The sequence below is a fragment of the Phycodurus eques genome, chromosome 2 (assembly GCF_024500275.1).
Source record: "Phycodurus eques isolate BA_2022a chromosome 2, UOR_Pequ_1.1, whole genome shotgun sequence".
Lineage (NCBI taxonomy): Eukaryota > Metazoa > Chordata > Actinopteri > Syngnathiformes > Syngnathidae > Phycodurus > Phycodurus eques.
In genome coordinates this window covers 37,075,039-37,096,216 of record NC_084526.1, presented here as the reverse complement: position 1 = coordinate 37,096,216, position 21,178 = coordinate 37,075,039, and the positions used below count along the sequence as shown (strand labels likewise).

Genomic DNA, 21,178 nt, shown 5'->3' with positions numbered 1-21,178 from the left:
GCCAGCAGCCCGCATCCTTAGTGAGGATAAGCGGTGAAGAAAATGGATGGATGGATGGAAATCCGAGTCTATGGGTGTGGTCTCCTTCTCCTTCTCAGAAGTACTAAAAAAGCCTCAACGTCTCGCTTCCTCTCTCTCGCCTCCTGTTCTCGTTTCTGCTGCTTCCTGGTGCAGTTTTCCAAGCTTGCGGCCCTGGCCGACCCCTCCTCCTTTTCCTTTGCTGTCGCCATGCGGCGCACGAAGCACTGACTCCGAGCAAGCCTCGGTCTGATGCCAAGCCTGTGGTGCGACCCGTCTCCTAGCCCCCTTTATCCTCCCCAGGTAATCACAGAAGCCTCTGGTCCACTCACCAATTATACTCCCAGCCAAGCATAAACATTGTGAGCCGCCTGCGAGACCAAACGGCAGGAGAAGTCACGAGCACAATTTTTCGCAACCCGCGTGAACATCAACTTTCCTTATGTAGTCCTTTTCTGTTTTCCTTTTTTTCATCTTTTTCCTCGAGACAGATCATGCCCGGACTGGTAACCACATGATCTATGATTGTGAGTAAACATTGCAGTAACTACTAGAATAAATACGAATTGGTGCATAGTAGTTTGGGGTTAGGTTAACGATCTCACACGAGTCCCACTTTATTCTCTCTCAACACGCATCAATTCATTCACGTTCATCTCACGAGTTCAGCCATTCACGCTATATCCTGTTGTGTTACATATGCGTGTCTTTAATTTTGTAGGAAAGTCCTTCTGTATTTGTCCCCAAATTTCCCTGGAGTTGATACAATTTTCTCTATATTAAACATCCTTATGTGTACTGTGTCATAAACAGTGGCCTCTGTAATTGAGAACTAATTCTACATCACTGTGGCAACCCTTTTAGAAAAAGATTGATCCACAAAGTTTTTTGTCATTTTGTCCTGCTGTAAGCTAATCAACGACGTGGTGCCCCATTTTTATAATAACTAAACATCTTTAGTTGTAACACTCGCCCGTTTCACTTGAAACAGACACCCGGGTGACGAAGGTGAATGCAAACATTATCCTCTGACCCCTTAACACATAATTCCGTTTTTCTTTGACATTCAATATACCCTACATATAATTTTATTAAACCTTGATTGTTGACACAACTTCAAAATGCAAACTGATTATATTACATTAAATAAGAAGTTAACAAACATAAATAACATACCATTTTTTTGTGAAATAATACCAGATAACAATAACAGATAATCCTTTAATGATAGCATGTGAACATCACAGTGGCACAAACCAACTTAGACAGGGACAAACTGACAATGACACAGTGATGACAATGGATGAAAGTTCAAAGATTATCATAAATTTAAGCCACTATCTTCTGTGGACCATGAATGTCGTATTTCTGGTTCGGGTTGGATGAACCTACCAATCTCATTGCGTGGAGGAAGGTTCTGGTCCTCGTGGCTTGGATATCTTTCTTTGCGGTCAAGCAGAAGAAAGTAGATCATCTTTTCCTGATTGTCACTAAGGAGAGAGGAAACGCAAAGAGCTAAGGGCACGCTGGTATGAAAGTTGGTCCACCAACACTAAACACGGGAATTTGTGTGACTGCTGCATCATTTATTCCTACACCAAGCAAGTTGTCTGTCTACTTCTCACTCACTCATCAGACAATAGGTCTTTGGCAAGCTTGTCCTTATCCCTGAAGCAGCCCAGAGAGTGCATACTCTCCAAGACATCTGGGTCTATCTCTTCTGCTGTAGCCAGCATCCTGATGGCCACTTTTCTGGGGATGGGCTGTTCAGGCTCAGGCTCATTCTTTCCAGCTCTGCAACACAACACATGCAACTCAAACCTACAGTAAACAACTTAGTAACTAACATAAAAAGTAACACATTTAGAGATACCAAACTAGATACAAATTACATATGTTCATTAGATTTTGGCAAGGTTGGTTTACTTACAGGTACCATGTATGCTTCTGGATCTGCTCTAACTGCAACACAAGAGAGAAAACAAAGCTGAAGATGAAATATACCAGAAAGCTATTTCAAATGTGTCAGAGAAATGACTCAGGTTTTTGTTTCCATATAATGCAATCATACCCTGCTTGACCCGTCACCTTATCATGGTGGAGGGGTTTGTGTGTCCCAATGATCCTAGGAGCTAAGTTGTCTGGGGCTTCACTCCCCTGGTAGGGTCACCCATGGTAAACAGCTCCTAGATGAGGGACCAGACTAAGCACGGCTCCAAAAACCCCTATGACGAACAAAATAAATTGACATAGATTTCCCTTGCCCGGACGCGGGTCACCGGGGCCCCCCTCTGGAGCCAGGCCTGGAGGTGGGGCCCGGTCGGGCACAGCCCGAAAGGGTAATGTGGGTCCCCCTTCCCGTGGGCTCACCACCTGTGGGAGGGGCCACAGGGGTCAGGTGCAGTGTGAGGTGGACAGTGGCCGAAGGCGCAGACCTTGACTATCCGATACCCGGCTACAGAAACTGGACGTGGAATGTCACCACTTTGGTAGGGAAGGAGCCTGAGCTGGTGTGTAAGGTTGAGAAGTTCTGACTAGATATAGTTTGGCTCGCCTCCACACACAGCTTGGGCTCTGGTACCAGTGCTCTTGAGTGGGGTTGGAGTCTCTTCCACTCTAGAGTTGCCCACAGTGAGAGGCGCCGAGCAGATGTGGGTATACTTATTGCCCCCCGGCTCGGTGCCTGTACATTGGGGTTCACCCCGGTGGATGAGAGGGAGCCTCCGGCCGCCTGAGGGTGGGGGGATGGGTCCTGACTGTTGTTTGTGTCTATGCACTAAACAGCAGTTCAGAGTACCCACCCTTTTTGGAGTCCTTGGAGGGGGTGCTGGAGAGCGCTCCCACTGGGGACTCCATCGTTCTGCTGGGGGACTTCAATGCTCACGTGGGCAATGACAGTGAGATCTGGAAGCACGTGACTGGGAGCAACCTCCCCCCACCCATCAGAACCCGAGTGGTGTTCTGTTATTGGACTTCAGGGCTCACCACGGATTGTCCATAATGAACACCATGTTCATATGGGCACTTGGCATTTCGATGATTGACTTTGTGGTCGTGTCATCGGACTTGCGGCCGATATGTCTTGGACACTCGGCTGAAGAGAGGGGCGGAGCTGTCAACTGATCACTACCTGGTGGTGACTTGACACCGATGGTGGGGGAAGATGCCGGTCCGACCTGGCAGGCCCAAACGTATTGTGTGCGTCTCCTGAGAACCTCTGGCAGAATCCCCTCTCAGAAGGAGTTTAAATTCCCACCTCTGGCAGAACTTCAACCACGTCTCGGGGAGGTGGGGGACATCGAGTCAGAGTGGACCATGTTCTGCGCCTCCATTGCCGACCGGAGCTGTGGCCATAAGGTAGTCAGCGCCTGTCGTGGCGGCAATCCCAGAACCCGCTGGTGGACACCATTGGTGAACGATGCCGTCAAGCTGAAGAAGGAGTCCTATCGGGCCTTTTTGGGCTGTGGGACTCCTGAGGCAGCTGATGGGTACCGGCTGGCCAAGCGGAATGCAGCTTTGGTGGTCACTGAGCCAAAAACTCGGACGTAGGAGGAGTTTGGTGAGTCCATTGAGAACAAGATCCGAACGTCTTTGAGGAAATTCTTGGCCACCATCCTGCATCTCAGGAGGGGGAAGCAGTGCACCATCAACACTGTGTATAGTGAGGATGGGGCACAGCTGACCTCGACTTGGGACTTTGTGAGTCGGTGGGGAGAATACTTCGAAGACCTCCTCAATTCCACCGACATGTCTTCCCATGAGGAAGCAGAGTCTGGGGTCTCTGAGGTGGGCTCTCCTATCACTGGGGTTGAGGTCCCAACCAGTCTACATGTGTTTTGTGGACTTGGAGATGGCGTTCGATCGTGTTGTTCTGGGAGTCCTGTGGGGGGTGCTTCGGGAGTATCGGGTGCTGAACCCCCTGATACGGGCTGTTCGGTCCCTGTACGACCGGTGTCAGAGTTTGGTCCGCATTGCCGGCAGTAAGTCGGACTCGTTTCCGGTTAGGGTTGGACTCCGCCAAGGATGCCCTTTGTCACCAATTCTGTTCATAACTTTTATGGACAGAATTTCTAGGCACAGCCGAGCCGTAAAGGGGGTCCGGTTTGGTGGCCTCAGTATTACATCTCTGCTTTTTGCAGATGATGTGGTTCTGTTGGCTTCATCAAGCAGTGATCTCCAACTCTCACTGGAGCAGTTCGCAGCCATGTGTGAAGCGGCTGGGATGAGAATCAGCACCTCCAAATCAGAGAATATGATCCTCAGTCGGAAAAGGGTGGAGTGCCCTCTCCGGGTCGGGGATGAAATCCTGCCCCAAGTGGAGGAGTATATCTATATACTCTATAAATATCTTGGGCTTTTGTTCACGAGTGAGGGAAGAATGGAACGGGGGATCTACAGGCGGATCGGTGCAGCGTCTGCAGTGATGCGGACTTTGTATCGGTCTGTTGTGGTGGAGAAGGAGCTAAGCCGGAAGGTGAAGCTCTCGATTTACCGGTCTATCTACGTTCCTACCCTCACCTATGGTCACGAGCTGTGGGTCGAAAGAACAAGATCCCGGATACAAGCAACTGAAATGAGTTTCATCCACAGGGTGTCCGGGCTCTCCCGTAGAGATAGGGTGAGAAGCTCGGTCATCCTGGAGGGGCTCAGTGTAGAGCCGCTGCTCCTAGACATTGAGATGAGCCAGATGAAGTGGCTTGGGCATCTGTTTGGGATGCCTTCTGGACGCCTCCATGGTGAGGTGTTCCAGACACGTCCCACCGGGAGGAGACCCCATGGACGACCCAGGACACGCTGGGCTTCCCTGCTAAAGCTACTACCCCCGTGACCCAACCGAAATGGATGGATGGTTAATGCAATCATAGTATCCAATGATTTACTTTGTGATCTACCGTAGTTTCATATTTGATACTTTTGAATAACAAATTAATGATGCATTAGCTCTGTCTTTAAATGAAATAGTATAGTTACCCTAATAATCTAAATTACTAGCTGTATACAACATCTGAAGCTGTGCAATCTAGTTATTATTATTATGTGGGTGGCGTTGCACTGAGTGTAAGAGTAAGCCCTGATCCGGCGAATCACTGATTCATACAGGTATCCCTGACGAGCACATGTCATCGTTGTGTCCATGGGAAAGGCACTTAATGCCTGGATCAAACTTCAAGGCACATTTGGTCTTTCATGATTGCACTCTGTCAGACTAATGCCACAAAATCTTGCTGTATCTCTTGCAGACAGTGGCAACATTATACGACATTTATTCCGATAGGATCGTATCCCGTCTTTTACGATCACTGGGCTTTGTCTTGTCACAAACACTGTCGCAGAGGTGGAACCAGAAAAGGGTCAACGCGAAAGTTACCATGGCAACGATAACAATAGATCGCACCAATGTATTGTATTATGTTGGGGAAACAAAGAACAAAAAGAGGACAAGCGTGGTGTCATCACCAGTGCTCAGTATGTAAACAAGCTGGTGTTCTGTTGAATTATGCTGTAAAGCTTCGGTAAACATTGGTTCGTGCGCGTGAATAAATGTTGACAACAATGACCACAGGTGTGAAGTCGAGTCACATGACTTGGACTCGATTCACAAATTTGATGACTTTAGACTCGACTTGACAAAATGTCACAAGACTTTCAACTTGACTTGGACTTGAACAGCAATGCCTCGTGACTTTGCTCGGACTTGATCTCATTGACTTGAAATGACTTTTCCTCCTAAAATTTTGAGAAACAAACACTATGTAGCTGTATCTCAATAGCTCAACATTTTATTATTGGAATTTTAGAATCATGCAATCATTAGTGATGGGCGAAATGAACAGAGACTTCGAAGAGTGTGTCGAGTAATTGGTGCAGCCACAAAGAGGTGTGGTTCGAATTGTGGTTTGGTGATGTCAGCGATGACGCTTCAACTATCCTGAAGCACCGCACCACGTGACTGATTCAGGAAGTGGTTCACTGGTTTGGGGTAGAATACGTGTCATTTGAACCCTAAAAGGCGCGGCAAAACACGATGCGGTCCCCCGCACATCTTGTGTCGTTTGTTTGGCTGGCTGTACTTGCAAGTATTTGGAACACGAAGATGGAACGAGCAAAAAAGAGAAAGTATTCCCCGGTTTGGGAGTTCTTTGACCTCATCACTCCCAATAAGGTTTGTCTTATAAGAATCAATCATATTAATAAGATTCTATTCATTTCACAACGGAGAAATTCACTTTTGCATAGCTCGTATAGACGCACAAGGGGTGCAAAAAAACACATCGTCTGCACACGTAGAATAAACATTTGTGCGCGGGTGTGTTGCCACAGGTGAAGTAGAGCAATTCCACATTTTTACCTTTAGATGGCATCATAGAGTAAATGACTCATTATGAAGTGTCGGCATATGTACTGGCACAGTTGGCTGAAAGTGTTAATTCTTCACGGGGCTTCATCTGAACATCACTAGCAATCATACAGATGATGTTCTCAACGGATATCACTCACGTTGAAGTGTCCAACATGCTAAAGCTCAATTAGAGGTTATTTCTTTTCATAGTTATTGCCCTATTGGGCACGTACAAGGAGAGGAATTGACCAAGAGGTCACTCTTTCAGACACTACCTAAAGTAATGGTTTATTAAAAATGAAACACAGTGCAACATACATCAACAATAAATGTGGCGGTTACAAAAGGTACACATTCCACGAAGTACTGTTATCATACACAGAAACGAAAATTATCATAACATTAAAGACGGTTTAATTGGAATATAAAATCCACATTCCATTGTGGGAATCGGGCATCTCGACGTTACATATGCTTGGTTTTCGGTAGCATTAGCAGCTAGCTTTGTGAACAAACAAGCAAACAGTTACACGGCGGTCCAGCAGTGCGCTGTCTGGGCTTCCTGTTCATCACAGTCTGGTTTAGTCAGTGTAGTGTTCTCAAGAATCAGTCTTGTATTTATTTTTTTAAATTCACTTTATTTATCATTTTCTCCACACATACTGCTTAGAATTAAGGCCAAAAAGGTCTATCTTGGTCTTTTCAGACCAGAGAATCTTATTTCTCACCATCTTGGAGTAATTCAGGTGTTTTTTTTTTTAGCAAACTCCATGTGGGCTTTCATGTGTCTTGCACTGAGGAGAGGCTTCTGTTGAGCTACTCTGCCATAAAGCCCCGACTGGTGGAGGACTGCAGTTATGGTTGACTTTCTAGAACTTTCTCCCATCCCCTGACTGCATCTCTGGAGCTCAGCCACAGTAATCTTTGGGTTCTTCTTTACTTCTCTCACCAAGGCTCTTCTCCCCCGATTGCTCAGTTTGGCCGGATGGCCAGCTATAGGAAACGTTCTGTTCGTCCCAAACGTCTTCCATTAAAGGATTCTGGAGGCCACTGTGCTCTTAGGGACCTTAAGTGCAGCAGAAATCTTTTTGTAACCTTGGCCAGATCTGTGCTTTGCTACAATTCAGGGAGTTCCTTTAACCTCATGATTCCCATTTGCTCTGACATGCACTGTGAGCTGTAAGGTCTTATATAGACAGGTGTGTGGCTTTCCTAATCAAGTCCAATCAGTATAATCAAACACAGCTGGACTCCAATGAAGGTGGAGAACAATTTCAAGGATGATCAGAAGAAATGGACAGCATCCTCGTTAAATATGAGCGTCACAGCAAAGGGTCTGAATACTTATGGCTGTGTGATATTTCAGTTTTTATTTTTAATAAATCTGCAAAAATTTCAACAATTTCAAATGTTTTTTTCTGTCAATATGGGGCGCTGTGCGTACATTAATGGGGAAAATAATATAACTTAAATGATTTTAGAAAATGGCTGCAATATAACATCCATCCATCCATTTTCTTTACCGCTTATCCTCACTAGGGTTGCGGGCTGCTGGAGCCTATCCCAGCGACCTTCGGGCGCGAGGCGGGGTACACCCTGAACCGGTCGCCAGCCAATCACAGGGCACATAGAAACAAACAACCATTCGCACTCACATTCACAAAGAGTGAAAGATTTAAGGGGGTCTGGATACTTTACGTACCCACTGTGTGTGTATACACACACGTACACACACACACACACACACACACACACGAGTGAAGTGAATGTACATCTCCAAACACTATTTTTAAGTGTATTATTGATTTTTCTGGGGGGACAAAGACAAATCATTTCAATCATAAAAGACTTTATGATACACACGATACTTAATTAGGGCTAGGCAGTATGTTGGTTAAAGACCCTTGAGAATGAAATTGCTGATCTAAAAAAAGTCTGTTACTGCTGCTAAATATGACTTTTTAACCCGTATCAATCCAGCAGCCAGGCTTGATGATGAAGTTACATTCATGGCTTACCGTCAATCTCTTGGAAGCATCCACTTCAATCATGCCCTGAAGAAGGTTCTGGCATTCTGGAGGGATGAAGTGAGGCATGTGGAAAATTCCGAGTTTCACCTTCTCCAAAAGATTCCTCAAGTTGTCATCATCAAAAGGCAGAGCGCCCTGGTGATTAAAAGAGGAAAACTAAAATGTTCATTCACTATACAGTATATTACATGTATTTACTTTCATCTTTGACCAACATTATAGAGCAGGATTCCCTGTGGGCAACCAAGTGATTTGGTTAGGTAGGTTATGTAGATTATGTATAAAATATTTCACAAGGAAATTTTCTGTGCTACTAATGTAGTGCACTGACAAACATGCTTGTACAAATGTGCAACACACAAAAATAGCCAGATCGCTTTAGAAAGGCATGTGCATAAATTAAATTAAATTAAAGTGGTGCTCAATCACCTGCCCTTTTGCCCATGAATGAAAAAAGTGGCCTTTTTGCTGCAGCCCATTTTCACTTTTCTTCATTCATCACTATTTAAAAATAATAATAAAAATTACCTCCTGTGTCATCAATTCCACCCAGTGTTTTGATATCTGATGGGCCTTTATTTGAGTCCTTGGGAGTATTGCATATGATATAATATGACATTGATACTTAGATTTTTTTTGTTTTTTGGTACCCTTTTTCTGACTAAAATTTGCAAAAATTTCAACAATTCCGTTTTTTTCTGTCAATATGGGGTGCTGTGTATACATTAATGGGGAAAATAATTGAACTTAAATGATTTTCACAAATGGCTGCAATATAACAAGGAGTGAAAATTTTAATGGGGTCTGAAAACCTTCCGTACCCACTGTATTTGGAGCTTTTCTGCAACTTAAAAATTGGCTAGGTATTGGTTTTGTATGTGTTGCCCCATATCTCAACACTGTAAATCAGGTATGGAGGCAGTAGTGAAGTGTAAAGTGAATATAATGATTTCCTATTCAGAACATCTTTGATTTTGTAGTGGATGGCTATGATTTTCAACATTTTGTTTTTTACGTTGTCTGTATGTGGCTCATCAATAATCACTCCAAGAAATGTATGATACTCTTTCTATTTCAATGGAATGTACTGTGATTTTAACCAGTTTTATTTGTTTAGTGTAAAAACTAGCTCCAAAATTCACAACACATCAGTTAACATTATCGCATTATTTGAATTTCAATCCAGTGTGTGTGTGTGTCTGTGCATGTGTGTGTGTGTGTGTGTAGGTGTGTGTGTGTATATATATTGCCAAAAGACAAAAATGAGAGATTTTGATGTGGATTAACACAATCCTGACCTGAACCAGACAGAACACCTTTGGGATGAATTACAGAGGAGACTAAGAGCCAGGCCTTCTCATCCAACATCAGTGTGTAACCCTCACAAATACGCTTCTGGAAAAATGGTCATAAATTCCCATAAACACTCTCCTAATTCTTGTGGCAAGCCTTTCCATAAGAGTTTAAGATGTTATAATTTCAGAGGGTAGACCAATGTCATATGAAACCCAATGGATTAAGAATCGGATATCATTTAAATTCATCTCTGAATCAAGGCAGGTGAGCAAATACTTTTGGCTGTATATATATATATATATATATATATATATATATATATATATATATATTAGGGCTGTGAAAAAAACTGAGTCAACTCCAGCTAAGACAACTTCAGAAATATGTTGCCTCGAAGCTCCGCCAGCACCCAAAAACAGAAAAAAGATGAATATATATATATATATATATATATAAAACAACATATATATATATATATATATATATATATATATATATATATAAAACAACAACAACCGTACATGTCGGCAGTCATAGGCATTTGTTTAGTTCTGTGTTACTTGACAATGATAAATACCAAAAGGTTTTGGGATTTAACTGAGGTATTGATTACAAGCAGATGTAGCGAGACAACTACTTAAATAAATATCACAGTAAATGAACAATAAATGCTCTTCGGGAGGTTTGCTTCAAGACATTTTCTCAATCTGGACCTTTTTAAATTTTAGTTGGATACCCCTGCAATATATGGTCATCGTTCAATGGAGAATTGCTCAGACACACAAATTCACACTATTATTATCCTACTGTTATTATTCTTGTAGCTTGCCAGGAAGTAAATGATTCTGATTCTGATGTGTTATGAAGTTCATTGACAGTATGAGGGTTTACATGGAGCCTTCTATTCTGATTATAATCGGTTTAAAAGTCCAAACCAAATGAAAACGTTCCATACAAACACCTCAATCGGAATAAAAAGGCCGATTCCAAATGGAATTTCATTCGGTTTGACAGGGGTGGAATAGTCCTTTTGCCAAACCTATCGGAAGTAAATTTGATCATGTAAACCGTGAATCATAATGGTGCTGGGCTACGCTCTGTTGGCGCTTGCTCTGTCGTGACGTAAATGTGCCATGACGTCATTGTGTCCGCACGTAAATATGGGAGGTTCCAACCACAGCTCGTACGCGACGGAGAGCTCATTTTTAAGTACATATAATTTGTTTCTATCAAGCCGTTGTTTTAATAAAAGTGGGATAAAAGGGGATTTTAAAGGTGTAGTTGCAGTATAAAATCAATGGAGTTTCACATCCACCAGGAAAAACAATCCTTAGGTTGTCATGGAAATAGCCTGTCAGATGCTCACTGATGGATTAGCTAACTTTGACAAAGAGGATGCGTGTGTGTGTAAGAGATATCAGTCATCGGGGCCAGTGATGATGAAGCCAGTCTATGACTCGGTGCACTCCAGCTGGGGAGATCACTCATTGACGTCACTAAAATGAGCAGGACAGAGCCAGATGGCCACTGACACTGACTGCATAATCAAAATGAAGTGCACGGAGATGGTGATTTATGCAACATGCATCTCCCACAACTGAATTGTCACTGTAAAAGTTTATGTAGCTAATGTGGAAAAAACCTTTGCTGTGATTTTTTTCTTTTGTGATGCACCTGTTCTACTGGGTTTGCACTTCATTCAGTGTGAATAATGGTCAAAGCCTAATTCACCATGCATGACCACAATGACCTGTTAGGTATTTGAAATGCTAAGTGTCATTTAATAGGATGTATAATTAGAAACTTAGGCTGATGTTCACACCTGCTCTGGTGTCAGCACTGTGGTATTGGCGGCGATGGAGAGGTCTTTTTTTATTATTCTTGTAGCTTGCAAGGGTGCAGAACTAAACTGCACCTGATTGATTGGTGGTTATAATATAGCTTTGTGAAAGCATTTTTTTTAAACGTGTCTTTTAGTCTTTTAATGTTTGATTGGTTAGCACTAGTGCCTCACAGCAAAAAGGGTCTACATTCAAGTTTGTGGTCCTTTTTGACACCGGACATGTTTGCCTGATTATACGTGACTGCCTTAGTATTGTACATAGTTCAATGTTTTATGGGAAATGTATCCACCATAATTTTTAGGTTTCATTTGCATTAAGGGCTATACTTTTGTAGAAAGCGCATCTGCGGCAGGGTGCAAATGCCGACGGATCCTGACTTCGGTGCAAGTGCAAGGTTTGTTACACCATCCATCCATCCATCCATCCATTTTCAGAGCCGCTTCTCCTCACTAGGGTCGCGGGGGAGTGCTGGAGCCTATCCCAGCTGTCATCGGGCAGGAGGCGGGGTACACCCTGAACTGGTTGACAGTCAATCGCAGGGCAGGTTTGTTACACGTATTTGCCAATTTGGCAGATCAGTCTGCGCCAAGCTGGGCGTTCCGGCGCAGCGAGGGTGTGTCTTTGGACATGCAAGTGACAATTATATGTAGGACATGGACATTTAGTGGTAGAAAGTCAATCTAAATTCACGCCGGCTCAGACGACGTCTAACTGGCTCAGGCAGACAGACAGTCCCGCAGGTATACTTAAGTCGCCAGCGATTACCACCAGCTCATTCTGGATACCCGCTCACATTGTCTGTTGGGACATTGGCAAGAGCATTGCCAATGCTCCACTCACGCAACGATCGCTGCAATTGCGCATTGTCCTCTTCCACACAGATGTCTCCGTCGAAATTGTCATTCCATTACATTTAAAGGGAATAAGAGGAGCCACTTTGATTGGCAGCGAATGAAGTCAGCAGTGAACACTCCCACAGTGGCCCAGCTGGTCTACGAATTTACCAACACCGGTCTAACCCACCTTTTGTGCACCATTGCACCGCCACTTGTGCTGGATTTATGCCGGTTCTGAAAATAGTGCTTTTTTTGTAACAGTTGTTTTGAAAATATGCAGCTGCACATCAAAATGACTGTCAGCGCTTGACTGCGATGATATGGCCGCAGGGCGCTTGTTGTTTTGCGCATTTTTTAAATCAGCCCTGTTTATTTTTAAGCGGAGAATGTCGACATTGTTGGACTACCTGTGATGGTATAGCTGCGGAGAGCTGCAACCCCAAGGAGCGACCTCAAACGTGGAGACGAATGTGCCCCAGCGGAGATAAGGAAAGAAACGAGAGGGTAACACAGAGGTGCTTATGCATGCTTTTATCACGTGTCGTTTAGAATACTGCACTGCCCTGCTCTCTGGTCTTCCAAAAAAGACTATCTCTAATCTACAACTACTGCAGAATTTAGCTGCTCCTGTAATGATGAAGACTAGAGGATGAGAACACTTTATACCGGTTTTAAGATCGCTGCATTGGCTGTGTTTTAGGATCGATTTCAAGGTTCTTTTACTAGTTTTTAAATGTTTTAACAGTCTTGGGCCATCCGGACGTGAGGACTTTTATAAGGTCTTTTATTCGAACAGCTACAACAAAAATTTATGGAGCAGCTGCATTCAGCCAGTATGGCCCATGTCTTTGGAATAGCCTGCCAGAGGGCATCAGGACCGCAGAGTCTGTTGATGTTTTTAAAAGGAGGCCCAAGACTCCCCTATTTGGTTTAGCTTTTAATTTATCTCTTAATGAAATTAAATAAACTATACAAATAGTTTATTTAATACATATTTAACAGTCACTGATGGCTCTCATCTACTAACAGCTAAGCTTCAAACAACATGTGCAACAAGATAGAATAAAACTGCACCTCCTGTATGCGAAATTCCAATGCGAAGGGAGCTGTGGTGAGTTTTCATTGGAAAAGAAGATTTTGTTTGGTTATTGATGATTGTATTACTATTATTATTTTATGTTTTATGTATGTGATTTATGTTTTTTTCTGTAGAGTTTTTTGTGCATCACATTGTACAGTTTGCTATACTGTATATCTATTTTTTTGTGCAAACCCCAAGTCCCGTTAGGTTGGGACATTGTGTAAAATGTAAATACTAACAAAATACAATTATTTGCAAATACTTTGCAATCTACAGTATAATCAATTCAATACACTACAAAGACAACCTATTTAATGTTCAAACTGATGAATGTTACTGTTATTTTGCAAATACTCTCTCATTTTGAATTTGATGCCTGCAACATGTTCCCAAAAAGCTCGGACAGGGGCAGTACAAGCCTGGGAAAGTTGAGGAATGCTCAAAAAACACCTGTTTGGAACATTCCACAGGTTAACAGGTTAATTGGAAACAGGTGTCATGATTGTGTATGAAAGGAGCAACCCCAAAAGGCTCAGTTGTTCACAAGCATGGATGGTGTGAGGTTCACTATTTTGTGAACAACAGCGTGAGCAAATAGTCCAACAGTTAAAGAGCAACGTTTGCCAATGTACAATTGTAAAGAATTGCAGGATTTCATTATCTGCAGTCCATAATATCATCAAAAGAGTCAGACAATCTGGATGAATCTCTGCAAATAACTGGCAAGGCCGAAAATCAATATTGAAAGCCTTCGATCCCTCACGTGGCATTCAATGTGTGAAGGATACTAACATATGGATTCAGGAACACTTCAGAAAACCAATGTCAGTTAACACAGTCCTTCGCTACATCTACAAATGCAAGTTCAAACTCTATTGTACAAAGCGAAAGCCATATACTGTATCAACAACTCATAGAAACGCTGGCTTCACTGGGCTCGAGCTCATGTGAAAGTGGAAAAGTGTGCTGTGGACTGACGAGCCCAAATTTCAAATTCATTAATTCATTTTCCGTTCCACTTATCCTCACTAGGGTGGCGGGCGTGCTGGTGCCTATCCCAGGTTACTCTGGGCGAGATGCAGAGTACACACTGGACTGATCGCCAGCCAATCGCTGGGCACATATAAACACCTCAGAGTCTGCAGCTCACAGGGCAAAGTCAGTGTTATATGCAGTGGATTTTCGTGTGCTGTTAGGGAAACTCGGCATTCAATGGACATGAGAGTCAGGGTTACCAGTAGGAGATTGATAGCATCGATATGCACTTCACGCAAGTGCCTGCTGCCTGGATTCAGGCTACACTCAACATCGGAGACTGGTCTAGAAATCGGGGAGTTCGAGAAGATGAAATGTCCACCCGAATACAAAATGAAAACCACTAACTATCCAAGTGGAACCAAAAATTGCCACTTTTCGACTGTTGTGGTTCCGTACGCAATGAAAAACAGCACTGGCCGGCCACTAAGTGGGTGAACATAGACACCCATTTACAATGGAAGAAACCAAATGTCGTAAAATATAAGAATACTGCACAATAAAAACAGTATTATGTATGAGTAAATTACGTATAAATGTAAATATTAAGTATATAGTCATAGAAAAGGCGGCACGGTGGACGACTGGTTAGAGCGTCAGCCTCACAGTTCTGAGGACCCGGGTTCAATCCCCGGTCCCGCCTGTGTGGAGTTTGCATGTTCTCCCCGTGCCTGCGTGGGTTTTCTCCGGGCACTCCGGTTTCCTCCCACATCCCAAAAACATGCATTAATTGGAGACTCTAAATTGCCCGTAGGCATGACTGTAAGTGCGAATGGTTGTTTGTTTCTATGTGCCCTGCGATTGGCTGGCAACCAGTTCAGGGTGTACCCCGCCTCCTGCCCGATGACAGCTGGGATAGGCTCCAGCACGCCCACGACCCTAGTGAGGAGAAGCGGCTCAGAAAATGGATGGATGGATGGATGGATAGTCATAGAAAAATATAAGACCCCTTGTTTCTTCAGTTTTCCAACTAAAGGTACTTTTGTTTGGACAAATATAACAATGACAAGGAAAATAGCTCATAAGAGATTAACTTGAGAGCTGATATCTAGCTCTAGCAATGTTCTATGGTGATCTTGATAATAACCAAAATAATATTAAATAATGGCGGCACGGTGGTCGACTGGTTAGAGCGTCAGCCTCACAGTTCTGAGGACCCAGGTTCAATCCCAGCCCCGCCTGTGTGGAGTTTGCATGTTCTCCCCGTGCCTGCGTGGGTTTTCTCCGGGCACTCCGGTTTCCTCCCACATCCCCAAAACATGCATTAATTGGAGACTCTAAAATTGCCCGTAGGCATGACTGTGAGTGCGAATGGTTGTTTGTTTCTATGTGCCCTGCGATTGGCTGGCAACCAGTTCAGGGTGTACCCCGCCTCCTGCCCGATGACAGCTGGGATAGGCTCCAGCACGCCCGCAACCCTAGTGAGGAGAAGCGGCTCAGAAAATGGATGGATGGATGAATATTTAATAATACAATTAAGGTATCCTGAAACCCCAAATATAGTGGCAGAAACATTTTCGGCCCATGATGACATATCAAATAGTGTTGTACACACAGAATAAAACATGTAAAACTGTAATATGTGTGAAGCAAACAGAAAAAAGGGCACACCTGGTGCAAAAACAAGTATGAAACCGACATAGTGGGATAATAACTCACCACTAAAAGTGCAAACAGGATTACTCCACAGCTCCATGCATCTGCTTTCCGGCCATCATACTTCTCCCCCTAGTAAACATGCATTGAGAAATTAGAAACCGTAAAAGAGCCCTCTATAAAATTCTTTTGAAAACAGTTTATGGTACTATACTGTACATCACTCTAATCTGTCGCTTGTTAACAAACACAAGATCACATATAGCATGTAAAAACAGTGACAGAGGTCTCTTTCTCTTACTATAAATCTGGCAGTGTATCAAGTTGTAATTGGTGTCAGTCAAAACATATTACATTTTATTGCATCGCCTTTTATGACCTTCATAGGATTTATTAAACTTAAACTTGCTTGGCATAACTGATCTCAGTTAAACAACATAGAATTTGAAAGACTGTCATAATATTTACCTTTAACTTCTTCAAGTACCCAACTTATATTTGGGGCCTAACACTTGAGTATGTGAATATATAAATATTATTCAATAGTTACTTTAAATATACTTACTTTAATTATTTTATATTTTATTTTTTCTTATATAATGTCATCTGCATTGTTAAGGTTTCGCTGAGGTCACAGCAAGCGGTGTAAACTAGCGTGAAAACAAGGAGAGTCAAAATATCTAAGACTACATCGTAAATAGTAGCAGTGAGCCTAAAGTGTATTTATCCCAAGTAAGGAAACATGGTCTGAGGCCAGAAAAAAAAAAAAAGAAAAAAAAATCAATGCTAAGAGGATGCAGCAGTGATGTAACATGCTGCTGCAGGAGGTTGGCGCTACTATTCATAAAAGACAGCAAACAGAGAGAGGGCAAAGGAGAGAGTACTTACCCTGATAACCTCTGGGCAGGCGTAGTGCGGTGAGCTGTAAAAGAGGCACAGAGGGGTTAATGCTGGAGAGGACTCAAAGTGGTCCACTGAATAACACATCATGCTCAGTCAAAGGGAACACAGCCAGCAGCCAAGACATGAAGAAGAAATGACTGATGGGCACAACCTTCTACATCTCCATAGAAAAACTTTCTGAACAAAAGTCTCTTGGCTTTTCCCCACTATGATACAGTATTACATAACATAGGGGGCATACATTTTGTTAGATGAATAAAACTAAATATATGTAAATGTCAAAATATTAGTTTGTTGGTTCACTGGTCCTTAAATAGCAATAAATACAATATATATGTAAATATATATTGTTGGTAGGTTAATTGAGGACTCTAAATTGCCCGTAGGTGTGAATGTGAGTGTGAATGGTTGTTTGTTTGTATGTGCCCTGCGATTGGCTGGCGACCAGTTCAGGGTGTACCCCGCCTCCCACCGAAAATAGCTGGGATAGGCTACAGTGCTCCCGCGACCCCTGTGAGGATAAGTGGTGCAGAAAATGTATATATATTGTTTTATTTCACATAATTAGTTTCTATCAATTGTGTTCGGTTAAAAAAGGAGCCTGTAATATGAAAGTCAACTATATCTTATTCTTTCGAGCTCAATTGATCTCCAAAAGCATGAAAAACCACATTGATAAAATATCTCTTCAGAGAAACAAGAAAACAAATCTGGAAGACAAATGTCAATTTGTCAACATCAAATATCTAATTTGTATATCTAAATGTTTTACTCTTTGTATTAGATAGGGGAACATTAAGAAAAAATGTGAGATAATAAGTATAAGGGAAAATAACACCAGGCTTAAAATATCGGTAGGGACTCGCAAGGGGTAACAATGAAAGTAGCGAACACACTTTACAGTTAGCATAAAATAGAATCCTCAACATTAATTCCTCTGAACAATAAATCCAAACATTGCTTAATGGAGTCATTATTGTGAAATGTTTACCCAATGGCTCTTTTCAGGTCACTGTCTGTGTTGATTCATTGTAAATAAATGAAGCAGGTGGCACGACTACTGCTAACCTCCCACTTATCTATGCTAATAATCATGAATGGGAAAAATAATTTTAACTAAAATGTTAGATATATCTTAGTAGTTATCATTTATTTGCTTAGCTTGCATTAGTATTTTGCATTAGTAGCCTGCATTAGTATTATGGACAATATTTAGATAGAAAGATGTCTCGCCTTCAAGAAGATGACTCAGCAACATTTGATGGAAGGGCGCCTTGACCAAGGACGTGATCGGATGTGGTCGGGGACGGGACGGGTGTCGTCTGGTCCTATGTTTTGTGTTGTGTCTTAATGCTTAGAATATTATGTCTTGTAGAACTCTCCTATTTTCAAATAAATGTAGGAGCGACGGGGGAGATTGTTTAGAGCGTGTTGAGAGGCTGTAACCTGAACAATCTCCCATGCGCCCTCCTCATGAGTAAAATGACCAACGTCTTCATTCCTTTTGTGTTTATTCATAATAATGTTTGGTGAGATAAATCCAACATAAATACACACAAAATGATATCTCTTTATACCAGTGCATGTGTGCAGTCCTCGCACTCTGAGCCACATCTCACTGAGTGGCATTTAGTAATTCTCTTAGTGTCATACAATTTGGAAACGTCATCTGACTTCTTACTCATGCAAGATGCTTACACAAGACATTGAAAGACATTGCAACTGAAGCATGGAAGAAAGCTCTAATATGAATGAAGCTAAGGCACTTCATTTCCTTTCGACTTGTCCCGTTAAGGGTCGCGACCGCGTGTCATCCTTTTCCATGTAAGCCTATCTTCTGCATCCTCCTCTCTAACACCAACTGCCCTCATGTCTTCCCTCACTACATCCATCAACCTTCTCTTTGGTCTTCCTTGCCTGGCAGCTCCATCCTCATTATTTTTCTACCACTATACTCACTGTCTCTCCTCTGGACGTGTCCAATCCATCAAAGTCTGCTCTCTCTAACTTTGTCTCCAAAACATCGAACCTTGGCCGTCCCGCTGATGAGCTGATTTCTAATCCTATCCGACCTGGTCACTCCTAGAGAGAACGTCAACATCTTAATTTCTGCCTCCTACAGCTCTGTTTCCTGTTGTCTCTTCAGCACCACTGTCTCTAATCCGTACATCTGGTTTACATAGGTTAGCCAATTTAAGCCTGTAAGATCAACAACAATCACTCAGCTGACCTTCCATCATATGATTTATGACCATAGGCAAAGTAATTAGTCCTATCAGATACAGTAGAACCTTGGTTCACAAACTCAATCTGTTCTGAATCTCTGTTTGCTATATGAAATGTTCGCAAACTGAAGCAATTTTTCCTATTATAAAATAATTGCAGTCACTGATGGTGTAGTGGCACACTCACCTGACTTTGGTACGGGCAGCGTGGGTTCAGTTCCCACTCAGTGACGGTGTGAATGTGAGTGCGAATGGTTGTCCCTGTCTATATGTGCCCTGCGACTGACTGGTGACCAGTTCAGGGTGTAGTCCGCCTTTCGCCCGAAGTCAGCTGGGATAGGCTCCAACGCCCCGCGACCCTAACCCCGATAAGCGGTGTTGGAAATGGATGGATGGATGGATAAAATAAATGGAAAATTTAATCCATTCCAGGCTGAGAACCAAGTCGTCCTTAAGTGTGGCCGGCGCAGACGCCTGGTAAGGAGCGGACAGTGCCAAGCAGGGAGGGGTGGACGGCGAGAGTGCTCTGGACGTTGATAGAACCGCGTCACTTTCCAGGGCTTCCTAATAGCACAATCACTTGCAGGTTTAAATTTCTCGGGAACCATACTGCAGGCAAATGTGTGTAGATACTTTCCGGATGCACTGTATATTATTTTGTTGAACCACAAACATTTTCAAATAAAAAGCGCATTTCCCTACCAGCTGCAGCTATAGTTTTCCATTGGTGGAGAATCCAAAGAGAAGAAAGGGTGATGAAAAAGGAGACACTGTGGATAAAACTCCACATACATTTTCATGATGAAAAAGTGGCATTTTTCCATTTTGTCACCAAGTTTCCCCTCACTTTCCATGATCCAGTGGTGACGATAGTAATTCAAACACTGCAGTGCATGCTATAATTCCATCAACTCTTCCTCTCTCTCTTTCCTCTCGTTTGACATTTTTTGTTCTTTCAGATCATGGGATACAACCCAGCATTTTGATTGGCTGTGATCATCATTTCACTTGCGGGTCAATGTGAAATTGCAGCAAAAGTAGTTGTAGACTGTCTGCAAGTTATTAAAACGAGTTGCCATGCTTACTTTGCAAGGTGACTGAATTGTTGAGTTGCATTCGGTTGCATCGCTTTGTGTATTGTGAGCTTTTTCTTGTTTTGTTTATTTCATTCAGAAATAATAAAATAGAAAGAGAATACAAATAGAACATAGAGTTATTATAAGTACACTTGTGAAAAAGATAAAACACTAAACAAAAAGACACAAACAATAACAAAGAATCAATGAAAATAAAAGATCACACGTGCATAAGGATCAAGATGAATTTTGGACCATTCCTCTTTACAAAACTGTTGCAGTTCAGCAAGATTCCTGGAGTGTCTGGTGTCAGTTTCTTGAGGTCATGCCACAGCATCTCAATGAGGTCAGTACTTTGACTGGGCCACTCCAGAAAATTTATTTTTACTGAGCAGAAGAATGGCAGAGAGGAAAAGTAGCGCCGTGTGATTATATTTTCAGGCTGAAGATGACAGAACAGCAAGCTGCACTGGGAACAACACAAATCTATAAAAACACATGAAAAGCCATGCAAAAGAAAACAGCGACCTCCAGAAACGGAGGGAGGAGAAAAGGCCGATTTGTCGGGCTCAGGATCCACAACTCTGGTAGAAAAACAACCAATCAACATTCCCCTCTCTGAGCAAATGTGCCAAAAAATACCTGACAGCGGTTACAACATAAGTGCCAGCCGAGAGGATGTTTTCAAAAGCCGGGCAGTGAATAAGAAGCCCATTAAAAGAAAAAAATATAAACACAATATTGTTCTTAAACAAAAACTTAACAAAACATTTGTTCTGCACAGGGTTGCTTATTTTTCTTCAAAAGGCCACCTGTTTTTTTTTTTTTTTTTTTCAAAAAGAAAAGGAGTGCAAAGAAGGGATACGTTTTTAAGATTTTTGTATCGGAGTATTCGAAC

At 42.6% G+C, this 21,178-nt stretch overlaps 1 protein-coding gene across 10 annotated transcripts in view; it reads right to left on the bottom strand.

Moving 5' to 3' along the window:
- Positions 1–21,178, bottom strand: part of LOC133399205 (serine/threonine-protein kinase BRSK2-like) — a 156,399-nt gene that overhangs the window by 43,552 nt on the left and 91,669 nt on the right. For all 10 annotated transcript variants that reach the window (XM_061670540.1, XM_061670541.1, XM_061670546.1 and 7 more), the window contains exons 6-11: positions 16,965–16,998; positions 16,140–16,208; positions 8,377–8,523; positions 1,949–1,980; positions 1,648–1,812; positions 1,411–1,508 (exon numbers count right to left, since the gene is read on the bottom strand). In XM_061670540.1, the coding sequence (XP_061526524.1) occupies positions 1,411–1,508; positions 1,648–1,812; positions 1,949–1,980; positions 8,377–8,523; positions 16,140–16,208; positions 16,965–16,998 (545 nt within the window). The remainder of the gene's footprint in view (positions 1–1,410; positions 1,509–1,647; positions 1,813–1,948; positions 1,981–8,376; positions 8,524–16,139; positions 16,209–16,964; positions 16,999–21,178) is intronic.